The 23,291-nt window shown below is 42.1% G+C and overlaps 1 protein-coding gene across 2 annotated transcripts in view; it reads right to left on the bottom strand.

Moving 5' to 3' along the window:
* Positions 1 to 566: 566 nt before the first annotated feature.
* tgds (TDP-glucose 4,6-dehydratase) overlaps positions 567 to 23,291 on the bottom strand; it is a 49,667-nt gene continuing 26,942 nt past the window's right edge. Inside the window, exons 6-13 of one of the 2 annotated variants that reach the window (XM_084314991.1) lie at positions 17,633 to 17,731; positions 17,408 to 17,467; positions 10,342 to 10,385; positions 8,816 to 8,981; positions 7,807 to 7,862; positions 6,574 to 6,671; positions 5,107 to 5,239; positions 567 to 935 (exon numbers count right to left, since the gene is read on the bottom strand). In XM_084314991.1, the coding sequence (XP_084171117.1) occupies positions 5,145 to 5,239; positions 6,574 to 6,671; positions 7,807 to 7,862; positions 8,816 to 8,981; positions 10,342 to 10,385; positions 17,408 to 17,467; positions 17,633 to 17,731 (618 nt within the window). In that variant the 3' untranslated portion in view covers positions 567 to 935; positions 5,107 to 5,144. Of the gene's footprint in view, positions 936 to 4,604; positions 5,240 to 6,573; positions 6,672 to 7,806; positions 7,863 to 8,815; positions 8,982 to 10,341; positions 10,386 to 17,407; positions 17,468 to 17,632; positions 17,732 to 23,291 lie in introns of those variants that run through there. The other variant, XM_084314990.1, reaches the window with a different exon arrangement.

Genomic DNA, 23,291 nt, shown 5'->3' with positions numbered 1-23,291 from the left:
CAAATATTTCAGATGGACCCTTGGTTGTAAAGCTTGACTAACTAACTAGGTTAGACCTGTTCTTATTTAACTACCTCCTGGAGTATGGCGATAATATATTTTTTTAGCATTTTCCATTCACATACTTAAACGGTTAGCATTAGCTTTGCAGGTTGTTTCCATCCTGGCTGACACAGCGTTCTACAGTGACTATAAATCCCGGTGTTTTCCGGGGTCAGTTATCTCTCCATTACACACAAATGGTTATGTTTAGGATTTGGGGAGGGAAAGCTGATGGTCGAGAAAATGTGCTCTCCGTTCTTCGAGCTGATCCGACTGCCAGCTACGGTATTCAGCAACCTGATGTTCATGGAGACCTTGCACACAGTCCACAAGAAGTATGAAACACATTTCAGTCTGTTGTATGTTTAGAACCTCCTCTGAGTGTCTGTTGTATGTTTAGAACCTCCTCTGAGTGTCTGTTGTATGAGTTAGGGATGAACTAGAATAATGGTCATTATCTTTGGTACCAAGATGGCTGCCATAAAATGTTGCTGTTATGGAAATGAGGATTGTCCCTGTAATAATGGAACCAGACTATGAACCCATTAATGGCTAACTACTATATTTAGTACCGGTATGTTAAGGAAAAGCCCCAAAATGTTTTGTCAGGTAGAAACACAAGATGCTATGAGAACTATGGAGACGTGTCTACAAGACAAAATAATGAAACCTGTTTTCACATATTTTTCATTGGTAGACACAACATTTTCTTTTTTTAAACAGCAAAAATGTACTATAAAGGGGCGCCCGAGTGGCCCACCACGTTACTGCGCTGCAGACCTACGCGGTCGACCCGGGTTCGTCTCCCGATCCCGGATGGATTTGCCGCATGTCCTCCCCCCATATCTTCTCCCGTTCTTCCTCTCCTCTGCTCATGTCTGACCAGATTAAAGCTGTAAAAATGCAAAAAAAGAACAGACAAAAAATTTAAATTAAGTGCAATAACAAGAGGGACTCTTGCCTAGAGGTCGCTGTTTGACTTTATTACAGATTCTACCTGTAATATCAAAAGGGGTTGTCACTCCTACTTCCTTCACATGTCCTTCAATCTATAGACGCTTTCTGTTGCTAGGTAACGACATTGTTATTTGGTTCTCATTTTCGAACATGTTTGTACCTGGTAACTTATTTACCAGTTGTATTTATGTTATGGATGCAGGGCTGGCTCTGACCAATTGGCTGCCCTAGGCAGGATTCTTATCTGTTGCCCCCTTGCATCACAGTTTATTCTGTTCCATACGGTAAAGGGAGAGAAGAAGTTGTTTGTTTGGAGACAACTCGCCGTCCAAATGAATGAGCCATTGTAAAACACTCATTTTCCATGGGATTGTTATAAATGTTGGAACAGTACTATAAATAAGACTTCAGTATTTCGAAATAACTAGTAGTATTAGTAAAAAGAAAAAAAGTTAAAAAAAATATATAAATTCTTTTTATTTTTTGCCCCCTCTGGGTGGTGGCGCCCTTAGCATTTGCCTATACTGCCTATGCCTACAACAGGTGGAGAGGAAAAGGGAACAGAGCGATATGGAGGTGGAGAGGGAGAGGAGGAACCGAGGTGAGAGAGAGTGATATAGGCAGGGGTTCTCAACCTTTCTGCTGCCAAGGCACCCCTGTGTTCAATAAAATATTCCAGGGCACCCCTACATACGATAAAGACTTTTCCGGTCCTGTCTTTTTTGCTACAATGATGACAAAAGTGCTTGCTTTCAAAATAATGTTTATTTAAGAAACCGGAAACACATTTGTGTGTATATGCAGGCTATATAATGCATTATTAACGGGTGTTTCAGGTCTAAATGACTTAGTACTTTTGACATTACACTGCTTGTAGTAGTAAATCAAATAGCATATTTCTTTAAATAAAATTACAGAAAAGTATCACTAAAATGCTATCTCTTGCAGCTGCACTGTTCTCCATAAAAATTGCATATTTGGATAAGTTTGACCATTTCTCAAAAACAGAAAATCATGTATTTTTTTTTAAATACAGAAAAGGATCACCAAGTTACCATTTCTCAAAAAATATAAATAAATACCGAAAATAAGCACTTGTTCACTCAGTGGACATTTCTAGCTCAATGTGAGGTCTGCTGCTGCTGGCTAATAATACGGTAAATACGTGGGGAGATCTTTGAAAAGGCAACACGCATGTCATCCTCAAGGCTCAACTTGGCCCTACATTTTGTTTTCAGAGCTGTCATGGATGAAAAGCCAGCTTCACACATATGTGGTGCTGAATGGTATCAACACCTTAACTGCTGCATCATGAGATACTTGGTACTCAGCACCACTCTGAAACTAGCTCTCCAGGTGGTATCAGATGAGATTTCAATGAGTTCTTCCAAGAGTTTGGATGGAGATGTGTCGGGAAGCTTTGTCTCAATGTTGTCTGTAAAGGTTTTTTTTATCCAGAGTAACTTGGTGATCCCCTTTTCTGTGTTTTATTAAATAATGGTTTTCAGTTTGAGAAATGGTCAAACTTATCCAAATATGGTATTTTCATGGAAAACAGTGCAGCTGCAACAGATTTTCTGTAATCTAAAAAGAATTGTAAACATTTTTTTTTTTTTTTTTTTTTTTTTAATCAAGGCAGCTCTCTGCGCGGCACCCCTGTTGAGAACCGCTGATATAGAGAGAGGTGGAGAGGTAGAGGAGGAACAGAGTGATACGGAGGTGGAGAGGAGGAAGAGAGTGATATAGGGAGAGGAGGAACAGAGGTGGCGAGGTAGAGGAGGAACAGTGATACGGAGGTGGAGAGGAGGAACAGAGAGGTAGGGAGGTGGAGTGGGGGAGGAAGACAGTGATAGGGAGGTGGAGAGGGGGAGGAAGAAGAGTGATAGGGAGAGGAGGAAGAGTGATAGGGAGGTGGAGAGGGAGAAGACAGTGATAGGGAGGTGGGGAGGAAGAAGAGTGATAGGGAGGTGGACAGGAAGAGTGATAGGGAGAGGAGGAACAGTGATAGAGAGGAGGAACAGAGTGATAGGGAGAGGGAGAGGAGGAACAGAGGGAGAGGAGGAAGAGAGCGATAGGGAGAGGAGGAAGAGTGATATGGAGGTGGAGAGGGAGAGGAGGAACAGAGTGAGAGGGAGAGGAGGAAGAGAGCGATAGGGAGGTGGAGAGGAGGAAGAGAGTGATATGGAGGTGGAGAGGGAGAGGAAAAGAGCGATAGGGAGAGGGAGATAAGGAAGAGTGATAGGGAGGTGTTTTCTTTTTCTTGATTTATTTCCATAATACAGTTCAAAAACCCACAAATCAGTTTACTCAATAAAGTGTCTTCATATATTAGCCAGTTATAGTCAGATTGCATACATATTTACCCATTTTCTTCAATATGGGAAACAGCATGAGTGAATATAATCCTATTTTCAATTGAAAAAATATGTATATTGTGTCTTGGGGCCATATAAAATAATGTTTGATATGGGTACTGGTTATGATGAGCTAATAAGTTAGTAATGAAGTACAAAACTGGATAATAATCCTTATTTTTTGGGGTGGTTGGTACTGAGTTACACACCGGGTCCATTCGGACCCAGAGTTTTTGTTAACACCAAAATAAGATAAATAAATAAGCAGCGCAAAAGGGTTAAATACATTCCACATTATTAATTAATATGAAAAAGTACAAAGCAGAAAGAGTCAAAACGTCTCACTGCTGTCTGGTGAAAACAGATGAACTCACATGTGTTTCTCTAGTTCTATGTTGGGCTTAGACATCCATCCTACTGCTGGACACTAGAGCTGCTACTAAAGTAAACATTATTTAAGTCATCAATTCATCCAAAGAAAATGTACTGAAAATCTTAAGTTTTTAGCAGTAGTGGACTTTTTGAACATCATAGATTTTCAGATAAGATATTCCTTTATTGATCCCCTTGGGGAAATTCCAGAACTATCGGCTTCTAAAAATCCTCAATATTTTACAAAAACATGGACAGAATATCATTGCTTCTAATAATCCTCAACCTTCCCTCATCATCAACGTGTTGAAATCCTATGATCATGTAAGCTACAACTTTTTTTTTGAGGCTTTGTAATGATCGACTGCTCAGTTTGCTGACAGTAAAGGTTCACATGCTTCAGGTCTCGACAGTAGGACAGCAACACAGTAGCGTGTCTCGACAGTAGGACAGCAACACAGTAGCGTGTCTCGACAGTAGGACAGCAACACAGTAGCGTGTCTCGACAGTAGGACAGCAACACTGTAGCGTGTCTCGACAGTAGGACAGCAACACAGTAGCGTGTCTCGACAGTAGGACAGCAACACAGTAGCGTGTCTCGACAGGACCGCAACAGTAGCGTGTCTCGACAGTAGGACAGCAACACAGTAGCGTGTCAAGACAGTAGGACAGCAACACAGTAGCGCGTCTCGACAGTAGGACAGCAACACAGTAGCGTGTCTCGACAGTAGGACAGCAACACAGTAGCTTGTCACTGAGGTTAAACTTTACCTGGTGAAACGAAGCCTTAATGCTGTTTCCTCTGCAGCTCTGATGACAAACATTTATAGAACAGCTTTTATCCAAAGCGCTTTACAACTTATGCCTCACATTCACCCATTTTACAACATTTACATTTAGTCATTTAGCTGACGCTTTTATCCAAAGCGACTTACAAGTTCACCCATTCATTCACACACCGACGGTGGAGGCCACCATGCAAGGTGCCAACCTGCTCATCGGGGGCAGTCAGAGGTTAAGTGTCTTGCTCAAGGACACTTCGACACGCTGCTGGGAGGAGCCGGAATCTAACCGGGAACCTTCCGATTTCCAGACTACCACTCTGCCTCCTGAGCCACCGTCGCCCCCAACAACACCAGGATTGGTCAATGTTGACACATATAGCACTAGAAATTATGACCAAGGTTGATCCAATGACCAAGTCACCTACATCAGTTTTTAGACAAAATAAAAATGGTCCAGTTTGGCAAATTGCCAACATTTAATGAGCTGATATTGATATGTTCCAACACTTTGGTCGTTCTGGTTGAAGTCCATCATAGAGTTGGTAAAAACCCGTCTCTTCTCTCCCACATCTTTGGTCACATGGTCCCTTCCTCACTTGGAACCCTGAGGCTGTTACTGCTGCATCTCAGCTGCTTATTGGTCACTGGTATCTTCAATCTCGCTGCTGATTGGTCCTTGCTCTTCTGGTGCATCTGGCCAGAAGTCTGGGTTGTCTTGATACCACTTGACTGGAGGGAAGGGAACATTTTCTATTTTAGTGTTAATTATCTACCTGTATAGTTTATTATACTTTACATAGTTACTTATCCTGTATAGTTTATTATTATACTTTACATAGTTACTTATCTTGTATAGTTTATTATTATACTTTGCATAGTGACTTATCTACCTGTATAGTGTATTATTATACTTTACATAATAATAATAAATAAATTTATTTTATATAGCGCCTTACATAAGGTATCTCAAAGCACTTTACATACATTAAATTATGGTATATGGACAAACACAGTACATGTACTTTCACAATGACAACATGGTGGGGATACTACAGAGAAAGGGAGACAGCTTAGAGACAAGGCAGAATATTTAAATAATAATACTAAAATATAGGTGTGTACAGATGTGTATTATTATACTTTACATAGTTACTTATCTACCTGTATAGTGTATTAGTATACTTCACATAGTTAGGTCTCTATCTGTAGTTTATTAGTATACTTCGCATAGTTAGGTCTCTATCTGTAGTTTATTAGTATACTTCGCATAGTTAGGTCTCTATCTGTAGTTTATTAGTATACTTCACATAGTTAGGTCTCTATCTGTAGTTTATTAGTATACTTCGCATAGTTAGGTCTCTATCTGTATAGTTTATTAGTATACTTCACATAGTTAGGTCTCTATCTGTAGTTTATTAGTATACTTCACATAGTTAGGTCTACCTGTAGTTTATTAGTATACTTCACATAGTTAGGTCTCTATCTGTAGTTTATTAGTATACTTCACATAGTTAGGTCTCTATCTGTAGTTTATTAGTATACTTCACATAGTTAGGTCTCTATCTGTAGTTTATTAGTATACTTCACATACCGTAATTCCTCTAATAGTAACCGGGTCTCAAATACAAGCCGGGTCTCTATTAATGGCCGGGTGCGCTCTTGAGCTAAGCAATTATAAGCCGGCCTCCTAATACAAGCCGGGTTACTAATATACTGAGCTGCATACTGAGCTAGTTACTTGATTTCACTTTGAAAACGTTGAAATGACCAGTGACCACCTGTAATTGCACTGTTTACTATTTCATACAGTACTTGGTTTCAATAAATGAACCCAGTACATTTTACTGGGTTCAAACTGACACAAAATGTTGATTTATTCATTATGATCCGTTTGAAAATTTGAAATATAGGCCTCCCTCTTATACAGGCCTCCTCCTAATACAAGCCTGGTACCCGCTACAGTTGAAACAAATACAAGCCGGGGTTACTATTAGAGGAATTACGGTAGTTAGGTCTCTACCTGTAGTTTATTAGTATACTTCACAGTTAGTTCTCTATTGTACCTGTCCTCCTGATGCCTACAGCCCAGGTCACTTCAGGCCTCCATCCCAGCTGCTGTAGCTTCTCACAGCTGATAGGGTAGCGCAGGTCAACCCGCGGCCTAGAGGTCAGAGTTCAAACGTTATACATGGTCAGGCTGATACACTGATCAATGACTCACTGCTGCTACACTGATCAATGACTCACTGCTGATACACTGATCAATGACTCACTGCTGCTACACTGATCAATGAAACTCACTGCTGATACACTGATCAATGACTCACTGCTGCTACACTGATCAATGACTCACTGCTGATACACTGATCAATGACTCACTGCTGCTACACTGATCAATGAGACTCACTGCTGATACACTGATCAATGACTCACTGCTGATACACTGATCAATGACTCACTGCTGATACACTGATCAATGACTCACTGCTGCTACACTGATCAATGAGACTCACTGCTGATACACTGATCAATGAGACTCACTCACAGTAGACTGTGTCCACATTAAGATGTGTTTTGGAGCAAAGTTGTAACAAAAAATTAAGAAAATCGATACACATTGTAGCTTTAAAGTCACCATCATTGAGTCGCGCTGCTGTAGATGTTATGGTCATGGTGATTTAAACAGTGCTGTAGATGTTATCGTCATGGTGATTTAAACACAGTGCTGTAGATGTTATGGTCATGGTGATTTAAACAGTGCTGTAGATGTTATCGTCATGGTGATTTAAACACAGTGCTGTAGATGTTATCATCATGGTGATTTAAACAGTGCTGTAGATGTTATCGTCATGGTGATTTAAACACAGTGCTGTAGATGTTATCGTCATGGTGATTTAAACAGTGCTGTAGATGTTATCGTCATGGTGATTTAAACAGTGCTGTAGATGTTATCATCATGGTGATTTAAACAGTGCTGTAGATGTTATCGTCATGGTGATTTAAACAGTGCTGTAGATGTTATCGTCATGGTGATTTAAACAGTGCTGTAGATGTTATCGTCATGGTGATTTAAACACAGTGCTGTAGATGTTATCGTCATGGTGATTTAAACACAGTGCTGTAGATGTTATCGTCATGGTGATTTAAACAGTGCTGTAGATGTTATCGTCATGGTGATTTAAACACAGTGCTGTAGATGTTATCATCATGGTGATTTAAACAGTGTTGTAGATGTTATCGTCATGGTGATTTAAACACAGTGCTGTAGATGTTATCGTCATGGTTACGACACTCACCTGTCGGGCACAAACTCCAGCCAGTCATTCAGCTCCGAGTCAGGAACGTTCTTTACCTAGGGAACACACACACACACACACACACACACCTAGTTAACCTACCATCTAGTTAACCTACCATCTAGTTAACCTGCCATATAGTTAACCTACCATCTAGTTAACCTGGCATCTAGTTAACATACCCTCTAGTTAACCTACCATCTAGTTAACCTACCATCTAGTTAACATACCATCTAGTTAACCTACCATCTAGTTAACCTACCATCTAGTTAACCTACCATCTAGTTAACATACCATCTAGTTAACATACCATCTAGTTAACCTGCTATATAGTTAACCTACCATCTAGTTAACCTGTCATCTAGTTAACATACCATCTAGTTAACCTGTCATCTAGTTAACCTACCATCTAGTTAACCTACCATCTAGTTAACCTGTCATCTAGTTAACCTACCATCTAGTAAACATACCATCTAGTTAACCTGCTATATAGTTAACCTACCATCTAGTTAACCTGTCATCTAGTTAACATACCATCTAGTTAACCTGTCATCTAGTTAACCTACCATCTAGTTAACCTGTCATCTAGTTAACCTACCATCTAGTTAACCTACCATCTAGTAAACATGTGAACCTACCATCTAGTTAAAGGAACACTCCAACATTTTGGGAAATTAGCTTATTTGCCATCTACCCTGGAGTTAGACAAGAAGATACATATTTTTTTTTCTCTGTGCATGCAGTAGGAGTAGGAAGACGCGCACCCTTAGCCTAGCTTAGCGTCAGTTACTGGAAGTAGGTTCCTCCATTAGCCTAGTTCCCAACGTCTTCCTACTCCTACTGCATGCACAGAGAAGAAAAAGGTATGCATCTTCTTGTCTAACTCCAGGGTAGATGGCAAATAAGCTAATTTCCCAAAATGTTGGAGTGTTCCTTTAAACCTATCATCTAGTTAACATGTGAACCTACCATCTAGTTAACATGTGAACCTACCATTTTGTTAACCTACCATCTTGACCAATTGTCTTGCTAGCTGAATGATAGGAATCTCACAGCTGGCTCCAACATTGTAGACCTCTCCCACAATCCCCTTCTCCAGGACAGTCAGGAAGGCTGTGATGACATCATCAACAAACAGGAAGTGTCTGGACTTTGGGATGTTGCCCTGGATGGTACTGTACCAGAGAGGATCATGGGCGATATGTAGATTTAATACCTGGCGTTTAGATTTATTTTCTGCTTTCTTATATTCTGTGAAATGCAACAATCACAAGTAGTCCTGAATGATGGAGGGGGGGGCAGCAGGGAGAATGATTATTTCTTATTTTTGTACAGAATAAAAAACATTAGAAATTGCAATAAAAGACAGTGAGTCATGTCGTCATCACTTTGTCTGTCTTGAATGAGCATTTCTGTTGCTGGATTTGAGAAACACAATATATGTCTGTTCTGAACATAGTTCACAAAACTATTTTCCCCTTTAAAAGTTGAAATATTTTTTATATAGTATATTCATATTTAGTCAAATCAAATAGATTTGTGAGGTTAGAGCAGTGAAGGTGAGTGTTGAAGCTGGTCTCACCAGACCACGTGAGGTTAGAGCAGTGAAGGTGAGTGTTGACGCTGGTCTCACCAGACCATGTGAGGTTAGAGCAGTGAAGGTGAGTGGTGTGTTGTAGGTGCTCTCAGTTTGCTCTGTACACACTCCAGACTCATTAATAAAAAAAAAACACATTGTCGCTTTAAGTTAAAACGAATGCAATGAAATGTGAACCTGTGTTCAGTACAGACCTGTATATTTGGTATGTTTTATTTATTTATTTATTTTGAAAGGATTTAGGCCACACACTCAAATGGCGGTGATTAGTTAATTAACTAAAGCCATGCAAGGTGTGATGGTAGCCTAAAGCCATGCAAGGTGTGATGGTAGCCTAAAGCCATGCAAGGTGTGATGGTAGCCTAAAGCCATACAAGATGTGATGGTAGCCTAAAGCCATGCAAGGTGTGATGGTAGCCTAAAGCCATGCAATGTGTGATGGTAGCCTAAAGCCATGCAAGGTGTGATGGTAGCCTAAAGCCATGCAAGGTGTGATGGTAGCCTAAGGCCCCGTGTCGACCGGGGACGTTTTATGAGTTGTCAGCTCCTTTCTGTCATTAATTTCTATGCTACAGACGCGACAGGCGCGCTCCTTTTCCCAGCGCCGCGCCTCACGTTTTAGCGCTCTCTGCGGCTGGCGTTTTACCTTGATGAGCTCATCAAGGTAACTTTTTTCGACCGACCAATCAACATCGAGCAAGTGGGGGAGCCGCGGCAGTCGCGAGACTCAGGAAAACGCTCTGAGCTTTTTTTTTTTTGCTTTTCAAAACGGTCCGTCTTGAAAAAAACGTCCCCGGTGGACACAAAGCCTAAAGCCATACAAGATGTGATGGTAGCCTAAAGCCATACAAGATGTGATGGTAGCCTAAAGCCATACAAGATGTGATGGTAGCCTAAAGCCTGTGTTTATAGACCACATTGAAGAACTGAATACAAACCATTTCTTGTTGACTTGCAGGAGGGTTAGAAACCTGGGGATGACCTGGAATACAAGACAGAAGATGCAAACAACTGTCACAAACTGTCACGTAACCTAAAGCCATGCAAGGTGTGATGGTAGCCTGTCTGGGTGTAGTATTGCTGTCTGGGTGTAGTATTACTGTCTGGGTGTAGTATTGCTGTCTGGGTGTAGTGTTGCTGTATGGGTGTAGTATTGCTGTCTGGGTGTAGTATTGCTGTCTGGGTGTAGTGTTGTTGTCTGGGTGTAGTATTGCTGTCTGGGTGTAGTATTACTGTCTGGGTGTAGTATTGCTGTCTGGGTGTAGTATTGCTGTCTGGGTGTAGTATTGCTGTCTGGGTGTAGTATTACTGTCTGGGTGTAGTATTGCTGTCTGGGTGTAGTGTTGCTGTCTGGGTGTAGTATTGCTGTCTGGGTGTAGTATTGCTGTCTGGGTGTAGTATTGCTGTCTGGGTGTAGTGTTGCTGTCTGGGTGTAGTGTTGCTGTCTGGGTGTAGTGTTGCTGTCTGGGTGTAGTAATGCTGTCTGGGTGTAGTATTACTGTCTGGGTGTAGTATTGCTGTCTGGGTGTAGTATTGCTGTCTGGGTGTAGTATTACTGTCTGGGTGTAGTATTACTGTATGGGTGTAGTATTGCTGTCTGGGTGTAGTATTACTGTATGGGTGTAGTGTTGTTGTCTGGGTGTAGTATTGCTGTCTGGGTGTAGTATTACTGTCTGGGTGTAGTATTGCTGTCTGGGTGTAGTATTACTGTCTGGGTGTAGTATTACTGTCTGGGTGTAGTATTACTGTCTGGGTGTAGTATTACTGTCTGGGTGTAGTATTGCTGTCTGGGTGTAGTATTACTGTCTGGGTGTAGTATTACTGTCTGGGTGTAGTATTGCTGTCTGGGTGTAGTATTGCTGTCTGGGTGTAGTGTTGTTGTCTGGGTGTAGTATTGCTGTCTGGGTGTAGTATTACTGTCTGGGTGTAGTATTGCTGTCTGGGTGTAGTATTGCTGTCTGGGTGTAGTATTGCTGTCTGGGTGTAGTATTACTGTCTGGGTGTAGTATTGCTGTCTGGGTGTAGTGTTGCTGTCTGGGTGTAGTATTGCTGTCTGGGTGTAGTATTGCTGTCTGGGTGTAGTATTGCTGTCTGGGTGTAGTATTGCTGTCTGGGTGTAGTGTTGCTGTCTGGGTGTAGTAATGCTGTCTGGGTGTAGTATTACTGTCTGGGTGTAGTATTGCTGTCTGGGTGTAGTATTGCTGTCTGGGTGTAGTATTACTGTCTGGGTGTAGTATTACTGTCTGGGTGTAGTATTGCTGTCTGGGTGTATTATTACTGTATGGGTGTAGTATTGCTGTATGGGTGTAGTATTGCTGTCTGGGTGTAGTATTGCTGTCTGGGTGTAGTATTACTGTATGGGTGTAGTATTGATGTACCTTCTCAGTGTACTGTCAGGGTGTTGTACTGCTGTCTGGGTGTAGTATTGCTGTCTGGGTGTAGTATTGCTGTCTGGGTGTAGTATTACTGTCTGGGTGTAGTATTACTGTCTGGGTGTAGTGTTGCTGTCTGGGTGTAGTATTGATGTCTGGGTGTAGTATTGATGTCTGGGTGTAGTATTGCTGTCTGGGTGTAGTATTGCTGTCTGGGTGTAGTATTACTGTCTGGGAGTAGTATTGCTGTCTGGGTGTAGTATTACTGTACCTTCTCAGTGTACTTCTGTCTGGGTGTAGTATTGCTGTACCTTCTCAGTGTACTGTCTGGGTGTAGTATTACTGTCTGGGTGTAGTACTGCTGTCTGGGTGTAGTGTTACTGTACCTTCTCAGTGTACTGTCTGGGTGTAGTATTGCTGTCTGCGTGTAGTATTGCTGTCTGGGTGTAGTATTACTGTCTGGGTGTAGTATTGCTGTCTGGGTGTAGTATTGCTGTCTGGGTGTAGTGTTACTGTCTGGGTGTAGTATTACTGTCTGGGTGTAGTATTGCTGTACCTTCTCAGTGTTACTGTCTGGGTGTAGTATTGCTGTCTGGGTGTAGTATTACTGTCTGGGCGTAGTATTACTGTCTGGGTGTAGTATTGCTGTCTGGGTGTAGTATTGCTGTCTGGGTGTAGTATTACTGTCTGGGTGTAGTATTACTGTATGGGTGTAGTATTGCGGTCTGGGTGTAGTATTACTGTCTTGGTGTAGTATTGCTGTCTGGGTGTAGTATTACTGTCTGGGTGTAGTATTGCTGTCTGGGTGTAGTATTGCTGTCTGGGTGTAGTATTGCTGTCTGGGTGTAGTGTTGCTGTCTGGGTGTAGTGTTGCTGTCTGGGTGTAGTATTACTGTCTGGGTGTAGTATTGCTGTCTGGGTGTAGTATTACTGTCTGGGTGTAGTATTGCTGTCTGGGTGTAGTATTACTGTCTGGGTGTAGTACTGCTGTCTGGGTGTAGTGTTACTGTACCTTCTCAGTGTACTGTCTGGGTGTAGTATTGCTGTCTGCGTGTAGTATTGCTGTCTGGGTGTAGTATTACTGTCTGGGTGTAGTATTGCTGTCTGGGTGTAGTATTGCTGTCTGGGTGTAGTGTTACTGTCTGGGTGTAGTATTACTGTACCTTCTCAGTGTACTGCTGTCTGGGTGTAGTATTGCTGTACCTTCTCAGTGTACTGTCTGGGTGTAGTATTACTGTCTGGGTGTAGTACTGCTGTCTGGGTGTAGTGTTACTGTACCTTCTCAGTGTACTGTCTGGGTGTAGTATTGCTGTCTGCATGTAGTATTGCTGTCTGGGTGTAGTATTACTGTCTGGGTGTAGTATTGCTGTCTGGGTGTAGTATTGCTGTCTGGGTGTAGTGTTACTGTCTGGGTGTAGTATTACTGTCTGGGTGTAGTATTGCTGTACCTTCTCAGTGTTACTGTCTGGGTGTAGTATTGCTGTCTGGGTGTAGTATTACTGCCTGGGTGTAGTATTACTGTCTGGGTGTAGTATTGCTGTCTGGGTGTAGTATTGCTGTCTGGGTGTAGTATTACTGTCTGGGTGTAGTATTACTGTATGGGTGTAGTATTGCTGTCTGGGTGTAGTATTGCGGTCTGGGTGTAGTATTACTGTCTTGGTGTAGTATTGCTGTCTGGGTGTAGTATTACTGTCTGGGTGTAGTATTGCTGTGTGGGTGTAGTATTGCTGTCTGGGTGTAGTATTGCTGTCTGGGTGTAGTGTTGCTGTCTGGGTGTAGTGTTGCTGTCTGGGTGTAGTATTACTGTCTGGGTGTAGTATTGCTGTCTGGGTGTAGTATTACTGTCTGGGTGTAGTATTGCTGTCTGGGTGTAGTATTACTGTCTGGGTGTAGTATTGCTGTCTGGGTGTAGTATTACTGTCTGGGTGTAGTATTGCTGTCTGGGTGTAGTATTGTTGTCTGGGTGTAGTATTACTGTCTGGGTGTAGTATTACTGTCTGGGTGTAGTATTGCTGTCTGGGTGTAGTATTGCTGTCTGGTTGTAGTATTACTGTCTGGGTGTAGTATTGCTGTCTGGGTGTAGTATTGCTGTCTGGGTGTAGTGTTGCTGTCTGGGTGTAGTATTGCTGTCTGGGTGTAGTATTACTGTCTGGGTGTAGTATTACTGTCTGGGTGTAGTATTGCTGTCTGGGTGTGGTGTAGTATTGCTGTCTGGGTGTAGTATTACTGTCTGGGTGTAGTATTGCTGCCTGGGTGTAGTATTGCTGTACCTTCTCAGTGTACTGCTGTCTGGGTGTAGTATTGCTGTACCTTCTCAGTGTACTGTCTGTGTGTAGTATTGCTGTACCTTCTCAGTGTACTGTCTGTGTGTAGTATTGCTGTACCTTCTCAGTGTACTGTCTGGGTGTAGTATTGCTGTCTGGGTGTAGTATTGCTGTCTGGGTGTAGTATTACTGTCTGGGTGTAGTATTGCTGTCTGGGTGTAGTATTACTGTCTGGGTGTAGTATTGCTGTCTGGGTGTAGTGTTACTGTCTGGGTGTAGTATTACTGTCTGGGTGTAGTATTGCTGTCTGGGTGTAGTATTACTGTCTGGGTGTAGTATTGCTGTACCTTCTCAGTGTTACTGTCTGGGTGTAGTATTGCTGTCTGGGTGTAGTGTTGCTGTACCTTCTCAGTGTACTGTCTGGGTGTAGTATTGCTGTACCTTCTCAGTGTTACTGTCTGGGTGTAGTGTTACTGTACCTTCTCAGTGTTACTGTCTGGGTGTAGTGTTACTGTCTGGGTGTAGTATTGCTGTCTGGGTGTAGTGTTGCTGTACCTTATCAGTGTACTGTCTGGGTGTAGTATTGCTGTACCTTCTCAGTGTTACTGTCTGGGTGTAGTGTTACTGTACCTTCTCAGTGTTACTGTCTGGGTGGAGTGTTACTGTCTGGGTGTAGTATTGCTGTCTAGGTGTAGTATTACTGTCTGGGTGTAGTATTGCTGGCTGGGTGTAGTGTTGCTGTCTGGGTGTAGTATTACTGTCTGGGTGTAGTATTACTGTCTGGGTGTAGTGTTGCTGTCTGGGTGTAGTATTACTGTCTGGGTGTAGTATTACTGTCTGGGTGTAGTGTTGCTGTACCTTCTCATTGTACTGTCTGGGTGTAGTGTTGCTGTCTGGGTGTAGTATTGCTGTCTGGGTGTAGTATTGCTGTCTGGGTGTAGTATTGCTGTCAGGGTGTAGTATTACTGTCTGGGTGTAGTATTACTGTCTGGGTGTAGTATTGCTGTCTGGGTGTAGTATTACTGTCTGGGTGTAGTATTGCTGTCTGGGTGTAGTATTACTGTCTGGGTGTAGTATTACTGTCTGGGTGTAGTATTGCTGTCTGGGTGTAGTATTACTGTCTGGGTGTAGTATTACTGTCTGGGTGTAGTATTACTGTCTGGGTGTAGTGTTGCTGTCTGGGTGTAGTATTACTGTCTGGGTGTAGTGTTGCTGTCTGGGTGTAGTATTACTGTCTGGGTGTAGTATTACTGTCTGGGTGTAGTATTACTGTCTGGGTGTAGTGTTGCTGTCTGGGTGTAGTATTACTGTCTGGGTGTAGTATTGCTGTCTGGGTGTAGTATTACTGCCTGGGTGTAGTATTGCTGTCTGGGTGTAGTATTACTGTCTGGGTGTAGTATTACTGTCTGGGTGTAGTATTACTGTCTGGGTGTAGTGTTGCTGTCTGGGTGTAGTATTACTGTCTGGGTGTAGTATTGCTGTCTGGGTGTAGTATTACTGTCTGGGTGTAGTGTTGCTGTACCTTCTCAGTGTACTGTCTGGGTGTAGTACTGCTGTCTGGGTGTAGTATTACTGTATGGGTGTAGTATTGCTGTCTGGGTGTAGTATTGCTGTCTGGGTGTAGTATTACTGTCTGGGTGTAGTGTTGCTGTCTGGGTGTAGTATTAATGCTGTCTGGGTGTAGTATTACTGTCTGGGTGTAGTATTACTGTCTGGGTGTAGTATTACTGTCTGGGTGTAGTGTTGCTGTCTGGGTGTAGTATTGCTGTCTGGGTGTAGTATTACTGTCTGGGTGTAGTATTGCTGTCTGGGTGTAGTATTACTGTCTGGGTGTAGTATTACTGTCTGGGTGTAGTGTTGCTGTCTGGGTGTAGTATTACTGTCTGGGTGTAGTATTACTGTCTGGGTGTAGTATTGCTGTCTGGGTGTAGTATTACTGTCTGGGTGTAGTGTTGCTGTACCTTCTCAGTGTACTGTCTGGGTGTAGTATTGCTGTCTGGGTGTAGTATTGCTGTCTGGGTGTAGTATTACTGTCTGGGTGTAGTGTTGCTGTCTGGGTGTAGTATGAATGCTGTCTGGGTGTAGTATTACTGTCTGGGTGTAGTATTACTGTCTGGGTGTAGTATTGCTGTCTGGGTGTAGTATTGCTGTCTGGGTGTAGTATTGCTGTCTGGGTGTAGTATTACTGTCTGGGTGTAGTATTACTGTCTGGGTGTAGTATTACTGTCTGGGTGTAGTATTGCTGTCTGGGTGTAGTATTACTGTCTGGGTGTAGTATTACTGTCTGGGTGTAGTGTTGCTGTCTGGGTGTAGTATTACTGTCTGGGTGTAGTGTTGCTGTCTGGGTGTAGTATTACTGTCTGGGTGTAGTATTACTGTCTGGGTGTAGTGTTGCTGTCTGGGTGTAGTATTGCTGTCTGGGTGTAGTATTACTGTCTGGGTGTAGTATTGCTGTCTGGGTGTAGTATTACTGTCTGGGTGTAGTATTACTGTCTGGGTGTAGTATTACTGTCTGGGTGTAGTGTTGCTGTCTGGGTGTAGTATTACTGTCTGGGTGTAGTATTGCTGTCTGGGTGTAGTATTACTGTCTGGGTGTAGTGTTGCTGTACCTTCTCAGTGTACTGTCTGGGTGTAGTACTGCTGTCTGGGTGTAGTATTACTGTATGGGTGTAGTATTGCTGTCTGGGTGTAGTATTGCTGTCTGGGTGTAGTATTACTGTCTGGGTGTAGTGTTGCTGTCTGGGTGTAGTATTAATGCTGTCTGGGTGTAGTATTACTGTCTGGGTGTAGTATTACTGTCTGGGTGTAGTGTTGCTGTCTGGGTGTAGTATTACTGTCTGGGTGTAGTATTACTGTCTGGGTGTAGTATTACTGTCTGGGTGTAGTGTTGCTGTACCTTCTCAGTGTACTGTCTGGTTGTAGTGTTGCTGTCTGGGTGTAGTATTACTGTCTGGGTGTAGTGTTGCTGTACCTTCTCAGTGTACTGTCTGGTTGTAGTATTGCTGTCTGGGTGTAGTGTTACTGTCTGGGTGTAGTATTGCTGTCTGGGTGTAGTGTTACTGTCTGGGTGTAGTATTACTGTCTGGGTGTAGTATTGCTGTCTGGGTGTAGTATTACTGTCTGGGTGTAGTGTTGCTGTCTGGGTGTAGTATTACTGTCTGGGTGTAGTATTACTGTCTGGGTGTAGTATTGCTGTCTGGGTGTAGTGTTACTATATGCGTGTAGTGTTACTGTCTGGGTGTAGTGTTACTGTCTGGGTGTAGTATTACTGTCTGGGTGTAGTATTGCTGTCTGGGTGTAGTGTTACTGTCTGGGTGTAGTGTTACTGTACCTTCTCAGTGTACTGTCTGGGTGTAGTGTTACTGTACCTTCTCAGTGTACTGTCTGGGTCCGTACACATTGTTACTCCTGGTTATGATGACAGGAAACTGGAGTTGGAATTTAAAAACATGAACAGCAAGGAACAAGGAACACAGCATTAAGTTATATATGGACCTTGTATTTAGTACAGGAACATAAAGCTGTCTGTCTGTCTGTCTGTCTGTCTGTCTGTGCGTCTCTGTCTGTCTCTGTCTGTACTGACGCGTACCGACCTTATGTTGCTCCCAGTAGGACCTGACCAGGTATTCAGCAGCAGCCTTGGTAGCAGAGTAGGGGTTGGAAGGTCTGAGAGGACTGTTCTCATCAAATACCTACATAGACACACCACACATACACACCACACAGACACATTAGTGACATTGTTCATCAAACAGTGTTGAACTTGAGTGCTAGAGTCTTGAATGCATAGTAGTAGAGACAGATTAGCATAGTAGGTAGTAATATAGGCAAAGTAGAGTCCTTAGTAGCAGAGTGCATTATAGTAAAAGACAAAGTACAAAGGTTAGTATATATAAATAATATATATATTTTTTTCATTTCAGATATTGATTGAAGAAGTATGTTTTTAGTCGACAGCGGAAAAACCACAGACACCATATACACACCACATAGACACAGGGCTGTACAGTGCTACGAGGGCGTAGCATATTGCCCCTAAAAATAGCATGTGCTAGTAGAAAAAAAAATTTGGGGGCACCCTTGCTAGTACTGATTTCAACCCTTTCATTCGTATTTCACTCCTTTTTTTCGAGGAATTTAAACCTTGCGAACTAATCTTGTTGGCCGTTTTCTATATCTCTCCTCCCTCTGTCTCTCTCCGTCTGCCCAAGGAGCGGGGCTGTTACTCACACATGCACATACGGGTACTTGAGGTGCTGTCCGTGCTGAAGCAGAGCAGAGCTCATCATAGTGGAGAGAACGAAACGTTCGAAAAAAGCATGTGTAACTGAGGGGTACAATTCCCTGACTGTATTGATAAGTATGGTATCATTAAACCACTACCGCTTTATGTACTTTAATTACTGGCCATACAGTACACGATATCTAAGTATGATTTTTTTTTTTTTTTTTTTTTTTTTATTATTGCAAAACAAAACTTATTAAAAGTCAGTACTCAACACACAATGTATAATGAAACTTTCAGTAAAGGTGGTTAAAATATATGCAAGTACAGAAACAGGATAAAACAAAAATAGTCAATAATAACATTTTAACCGTATACAGTGTATATCCAGCGAAGTTACAATTATATAAATGTTAGTATATAATATACCCCTAATACCTATTTTCTAAAACCCTACACACATATGCTCCAGCTCAAACCCCCCCCTCCCGGACCCCCTCTTGGATAGTACCTCCATTATCCCTCACTCCTAACCAGACACTACCATTATAGGCTAGCTTTTATTCTCTCCACCACTTCTAACCACATTGACATTTTGGATTCATTGAGCCCCAGAATTCTTGCTGTAGATATTTCTTGATATATCACATCGAGATATGTAAGAAACCACACTTTCCGGCACATTTTTTCCGGTTGAAACCAACGTGATGCGATCAGTTTTTTAGCTACTGTGATACCCGATAAAACCAATCTTTTTAGTTGTGGATTCACTGCAAACTCAAAAACATCATTCAATAGCAATACCGCGGGGTGTACAGGTATATTCCAAAATACGAGTATTGATAATTGTTGGGACACATCTTTCCAGAATGCCTTAACTGGTGGGCAGTCCCAATACATGTGCATAAATGTTCCTTCGTCCCCATTTGTACATTGGGAGCATTTGGAGTCTTGTATAAGCCCCATTTTGCACAGCCTTATAGGAGTCAAGTATGTCCTGTGAATATAGTTCAGATTGATTTGTTGATGATCCGGGTTCCTTGATGTAAGTCGGACATTTGCCCAGGCTCCTTGCCAATCAAAGTCATTTTCCAGGTCTGGTATATCCCTCCTCCAGACATTGTCTAGTTGAAGGGTTTCATACGAGGACGTTAGTAATTGATAATAAAAACCTGATACAAAACCTCCCAATGTATCTCTTTCATAGAAAAATTTGTGGTATCTGTGGTGTTCAATTGGTATGTGTAATGGAACACCGTGAGATCTCATACAAAGTCGTAACTGTATGTAAAAAAGCCATGTGGACTCGGTGAGGTTAAACTTTATGCATATTTCGACATAACTACAGAGGCCCTTGTTATTAAAAATATCCCCTAATGAGTGTATGCCTCTCTCTTCCCATATAGGGAATCTTATAGGTCGTTTTCCCATTAAGAGAGCATTGTTATTGAATATGGGAGTGTGATTATGCCATACTTGAGGGTTAGGAAATTTCCTTTGTGTTTCCCGCCATGTCCTGATTGCATGGGTAATTATTGGGCCAAATTCTCGCTCACAATGCTTGATTAAAAGTTTAGTGTATGCTATGTCTTTCAATCTCTGTGGGGCTACTATGTTTTCTTCTAATTTTCTCCAAGATACCAAAGCCTCGGGGTCAAACCATATCTTCTTCAATGGTCTTAATGTGAAGGCATTAAAATATTGTAAAAAATCTGGGACTGCCATGCCACCGTCTGCTTTATTTCTCTGTGCGGTGGATCTTTTTATGCGAGGTGGTTTGTTATTCCAAATAAATTTGTATGTGGAGGTTTGTAATCTTTTCCAGTAGCCCTCTGGAGGAGGTAACGGAAGCATTGAGCTGAAGAAATTGATTCTTGGTAATACATCCATCTTAACTATTGATACCCTTGCCTGTACTGAGTTTTTAAGTTTTGCCCACCTGTCCAGGTCGTCTTTGATTTTGTTCTGTATTTTTGTGTAATTGTGCTTCACCGTTTGTCTTATGGTGGGAAATATTTCCACACCCAAGCATCTGAAATGTTTGACCATGGGTATCGCACCTGGGAGGGTTGTCTCTTTTTTTGCACTGGTGTTAAGAGGAAGAAAAGCCGACTTAGGCCAATTTATTTTAAATCCCGATAAATCACCAAAGTTCTCTATCAACTTGAGTATAAGCGGCAATGTGTTGTTGGGGTTTTGCATGAACAATATTACGTCGTCCGCATATAAACAAATTTTATGATGTGTGCCCTTGATTACTATTGGTTCTATGTGTTGGGATTGTCTTATAAATTGTGCTAAAGGTTCTAATGATAGATCGAATAGTCCGGGACTAAGAGGGCAACCTTGTCTGGCTGAGCGTGATACCGGAAAGATATCGGAGATGAATGTGCCTGTTGTAATCCTGGCCGATGGGTCCTTGTATAGTACTTTAATCATATCAATGAAACCTTTTCCTAACCCCATCCTTTCCAATACTGCCCATAGAAACGACCATTCCAACCTGTCAAATGCTTTCATAGCATCCAGGGATAGTATCGCCTTAGGTGTGATGTCCTCTTTGTCTGTATCTAGTACGTGCAGTATTCGCCTTATGTTATCATTGATCAGGCGACCTTTTATGAAGCCTGTTTGGTCCGGATGAACTAAAGACGTCATATGCTTTTGCAATCTGATGGCTAATATCTTAGAGTACAGTTTGACATCGGTTCCGAGGAGGCTTAAAGGACGGTAACTACCGCACTCAGTGGGGTCTTTGTCTTTTTTGTGAAGAACTGAAATGAGTGCGGTATTTTGGTGTTCTATGAAGCTTCCCTCTTTGACTGAGTATAAGATCATATTTAGTAATAAGGGTCCAAATATGTCCCAGCAAGAAATGTACATTTCTGATGGGATACCGTCAATTCCCGGAGCTTTGCCGTTTTTCATTCCGGATATGGCCTTCTTGAGTTCTTCTAATGTGATCGGTACTTCTAACTGTTTAGCGTCTTCCTCCGTAAGTTTAGGGAGAGTAATTTGATTAAGATATGTGTCTAATTTGTCTTGATCAAAGGTCATTTCTGAGTTATATAAATCGGAGTAGAATTCTTTGAATGTATCGTTTATTATTTTGGGTTCTGTTACTAGAGCTTGTTGTTTCCTAATGGCAGTTATATCTGCAAATTTTGCATTAATTCTTAGTCGCATGGCTAATAGGTGACTAGGTTTAGAACCTTGGAAGTACTGCTGTTGTCTAGTGCTGCGTATTTGCAATTCCGATTTTTGTCTGTACATTGCTTTTTTTGCTCTTTAGAATGTTAACTTGGTTATCTAGTCTGGTAGAGTTGTTGTATTTTAAAGAATTAAAAAGCGTTGAGTAAAGCGTTTCCATTTCAGACAGTTTTGTGTTTTGATTTTTGCGCAATATGGAGGTAAATCTATCCGAGAAATCCTTGATCATATTCTTTACCGACATCCATAATATTCTGGGATCTTGCACCGAGTTAGTATTGTCTTGTAGGAATACTGTGAGAGCTTCTTTAATTTGTGTAATGAATTCCTTGTTGTTAAGCAGCATCGAATTAAAACGCCATCTTGGGGCCCGGGCAGATAGTGTACCAAATGTTGCTTTCAGGTTATATCTAAGTATGATGAACACTTTCCCACATATGAAATCAGGTCCACACAAAGGTAATAGTCAAATATTTAATATATAGCAAAGGGTACATATAATAGTTACTTATTACATTTATGATTTGAATGCACTTGTAAGGCAAATGAGTACTCGTAGGCAAATCAACACTGAATGTCCAATCTCTGGTTACGCAGGAAGCAAGTATACAACCTGGCTCTTAGGGAATTATAACGATGGCACTTAATGATTATAGCTGGATAATATACTGAAGGGGTCCCGCCGGTTGTAAGCCAGTAGGGGGGGTAGGAGAGCCGTCGGCTGTATCCCGTCTGGTCAACGATTTCTAGGGAGAGTTCAGGTACAGAACACAGTGCCCGTAGAACCTTGATCCACAGATGAATACACTTGGGCTCTCTTGTAGACGATAGCTGTAGCTGTAGCTGTAGGTCCACAACGAAGGAGAAGCGAGGCGACCTCAGTCTGGTCTGAGCGCCGTCTCACCTTGGCTCCTCTCGGGGTAAATCCAACACTCACCGGTGTTGGCGATTATCCGCTCCACAAATCAAAGCACCAAAGCAAATAGATATTCCATGCCGTATAGGGCTCAGCAGTCGTCGGGGGAGGTAATCCAATGTGCAGGTCCACTCGTCCTCGCCTAGAACTCCTCGGATGAAAGCACCACGCGTGGTCTGCCCAACCTGGTTAAGACTCTAGATAACGCGAGGAAGCGATGGGGGTGCTGCTCACTTTAGAACTCTAACCGAACGATGCACCATACATAATAGACTATTATTACTTAATAGAAATACGGTGCCAAACTCTGGCAATTCAGCTATTAATTCGCACGAGGTCTCAATGCTATTCTAAGGCCAAACAGGCCGTACTACACCGCACGCGGTATCGTGGGGTGAGGCTTCACGTCTTGTTACTTAGTTGGGTAGAAGGGTAAAGGACTAAGAGGAATTCTACATTTCTTGCGCCATATTTATATGCACGGTGGACAAATAGGGCCACTCTGCTTTCGGTAGCCGTATTCCTGCGCGGAGCTGGGGCTAGTAAGGGCATGTCTCGTCGGTACCTTTGAACTTGAACGCCAGGGGCTTGTCCCTGGCGCCTGGTCCTTTTGTCCAATAAGAGAATGAACTATTATGGGCTGTAGTAGAATAAAGGGATATTCCGTGTATATGTACAAGGAATATACAAGGGATATCAGACGATATACAAATACTATTAAATATATATCCATAAATAAATATATATATTCGGTTTAATCTGATCCTTCACAACAGCATGCATAATAGCGCAACCTGTGTAACATTAAGTTACACTGCTATCTCCTATCTTAACGTTAGCAAGCTAAGCATGCATAGCGCGACGTGTGTAACATTAAGTTACACTTCAAGTTTCTTTAATA

Source organism: Notolepis coatsorum (genome assembly GCF_963971535.1).
Source record: "Notolepis coatsorum genome assembly, chromosome: 1".
Classification (NCBI taxonomy): Eukaryota; Metazoa; Chordata; class Actinopteri; order Aulopiformes; family Paralepididae; genus Notolepis; species Notolepis coatsorum.
Note: the sequence above shows the minus strand (reverse complement) of the source record. Positions and strands in the feature narration are given on the sequence as shown.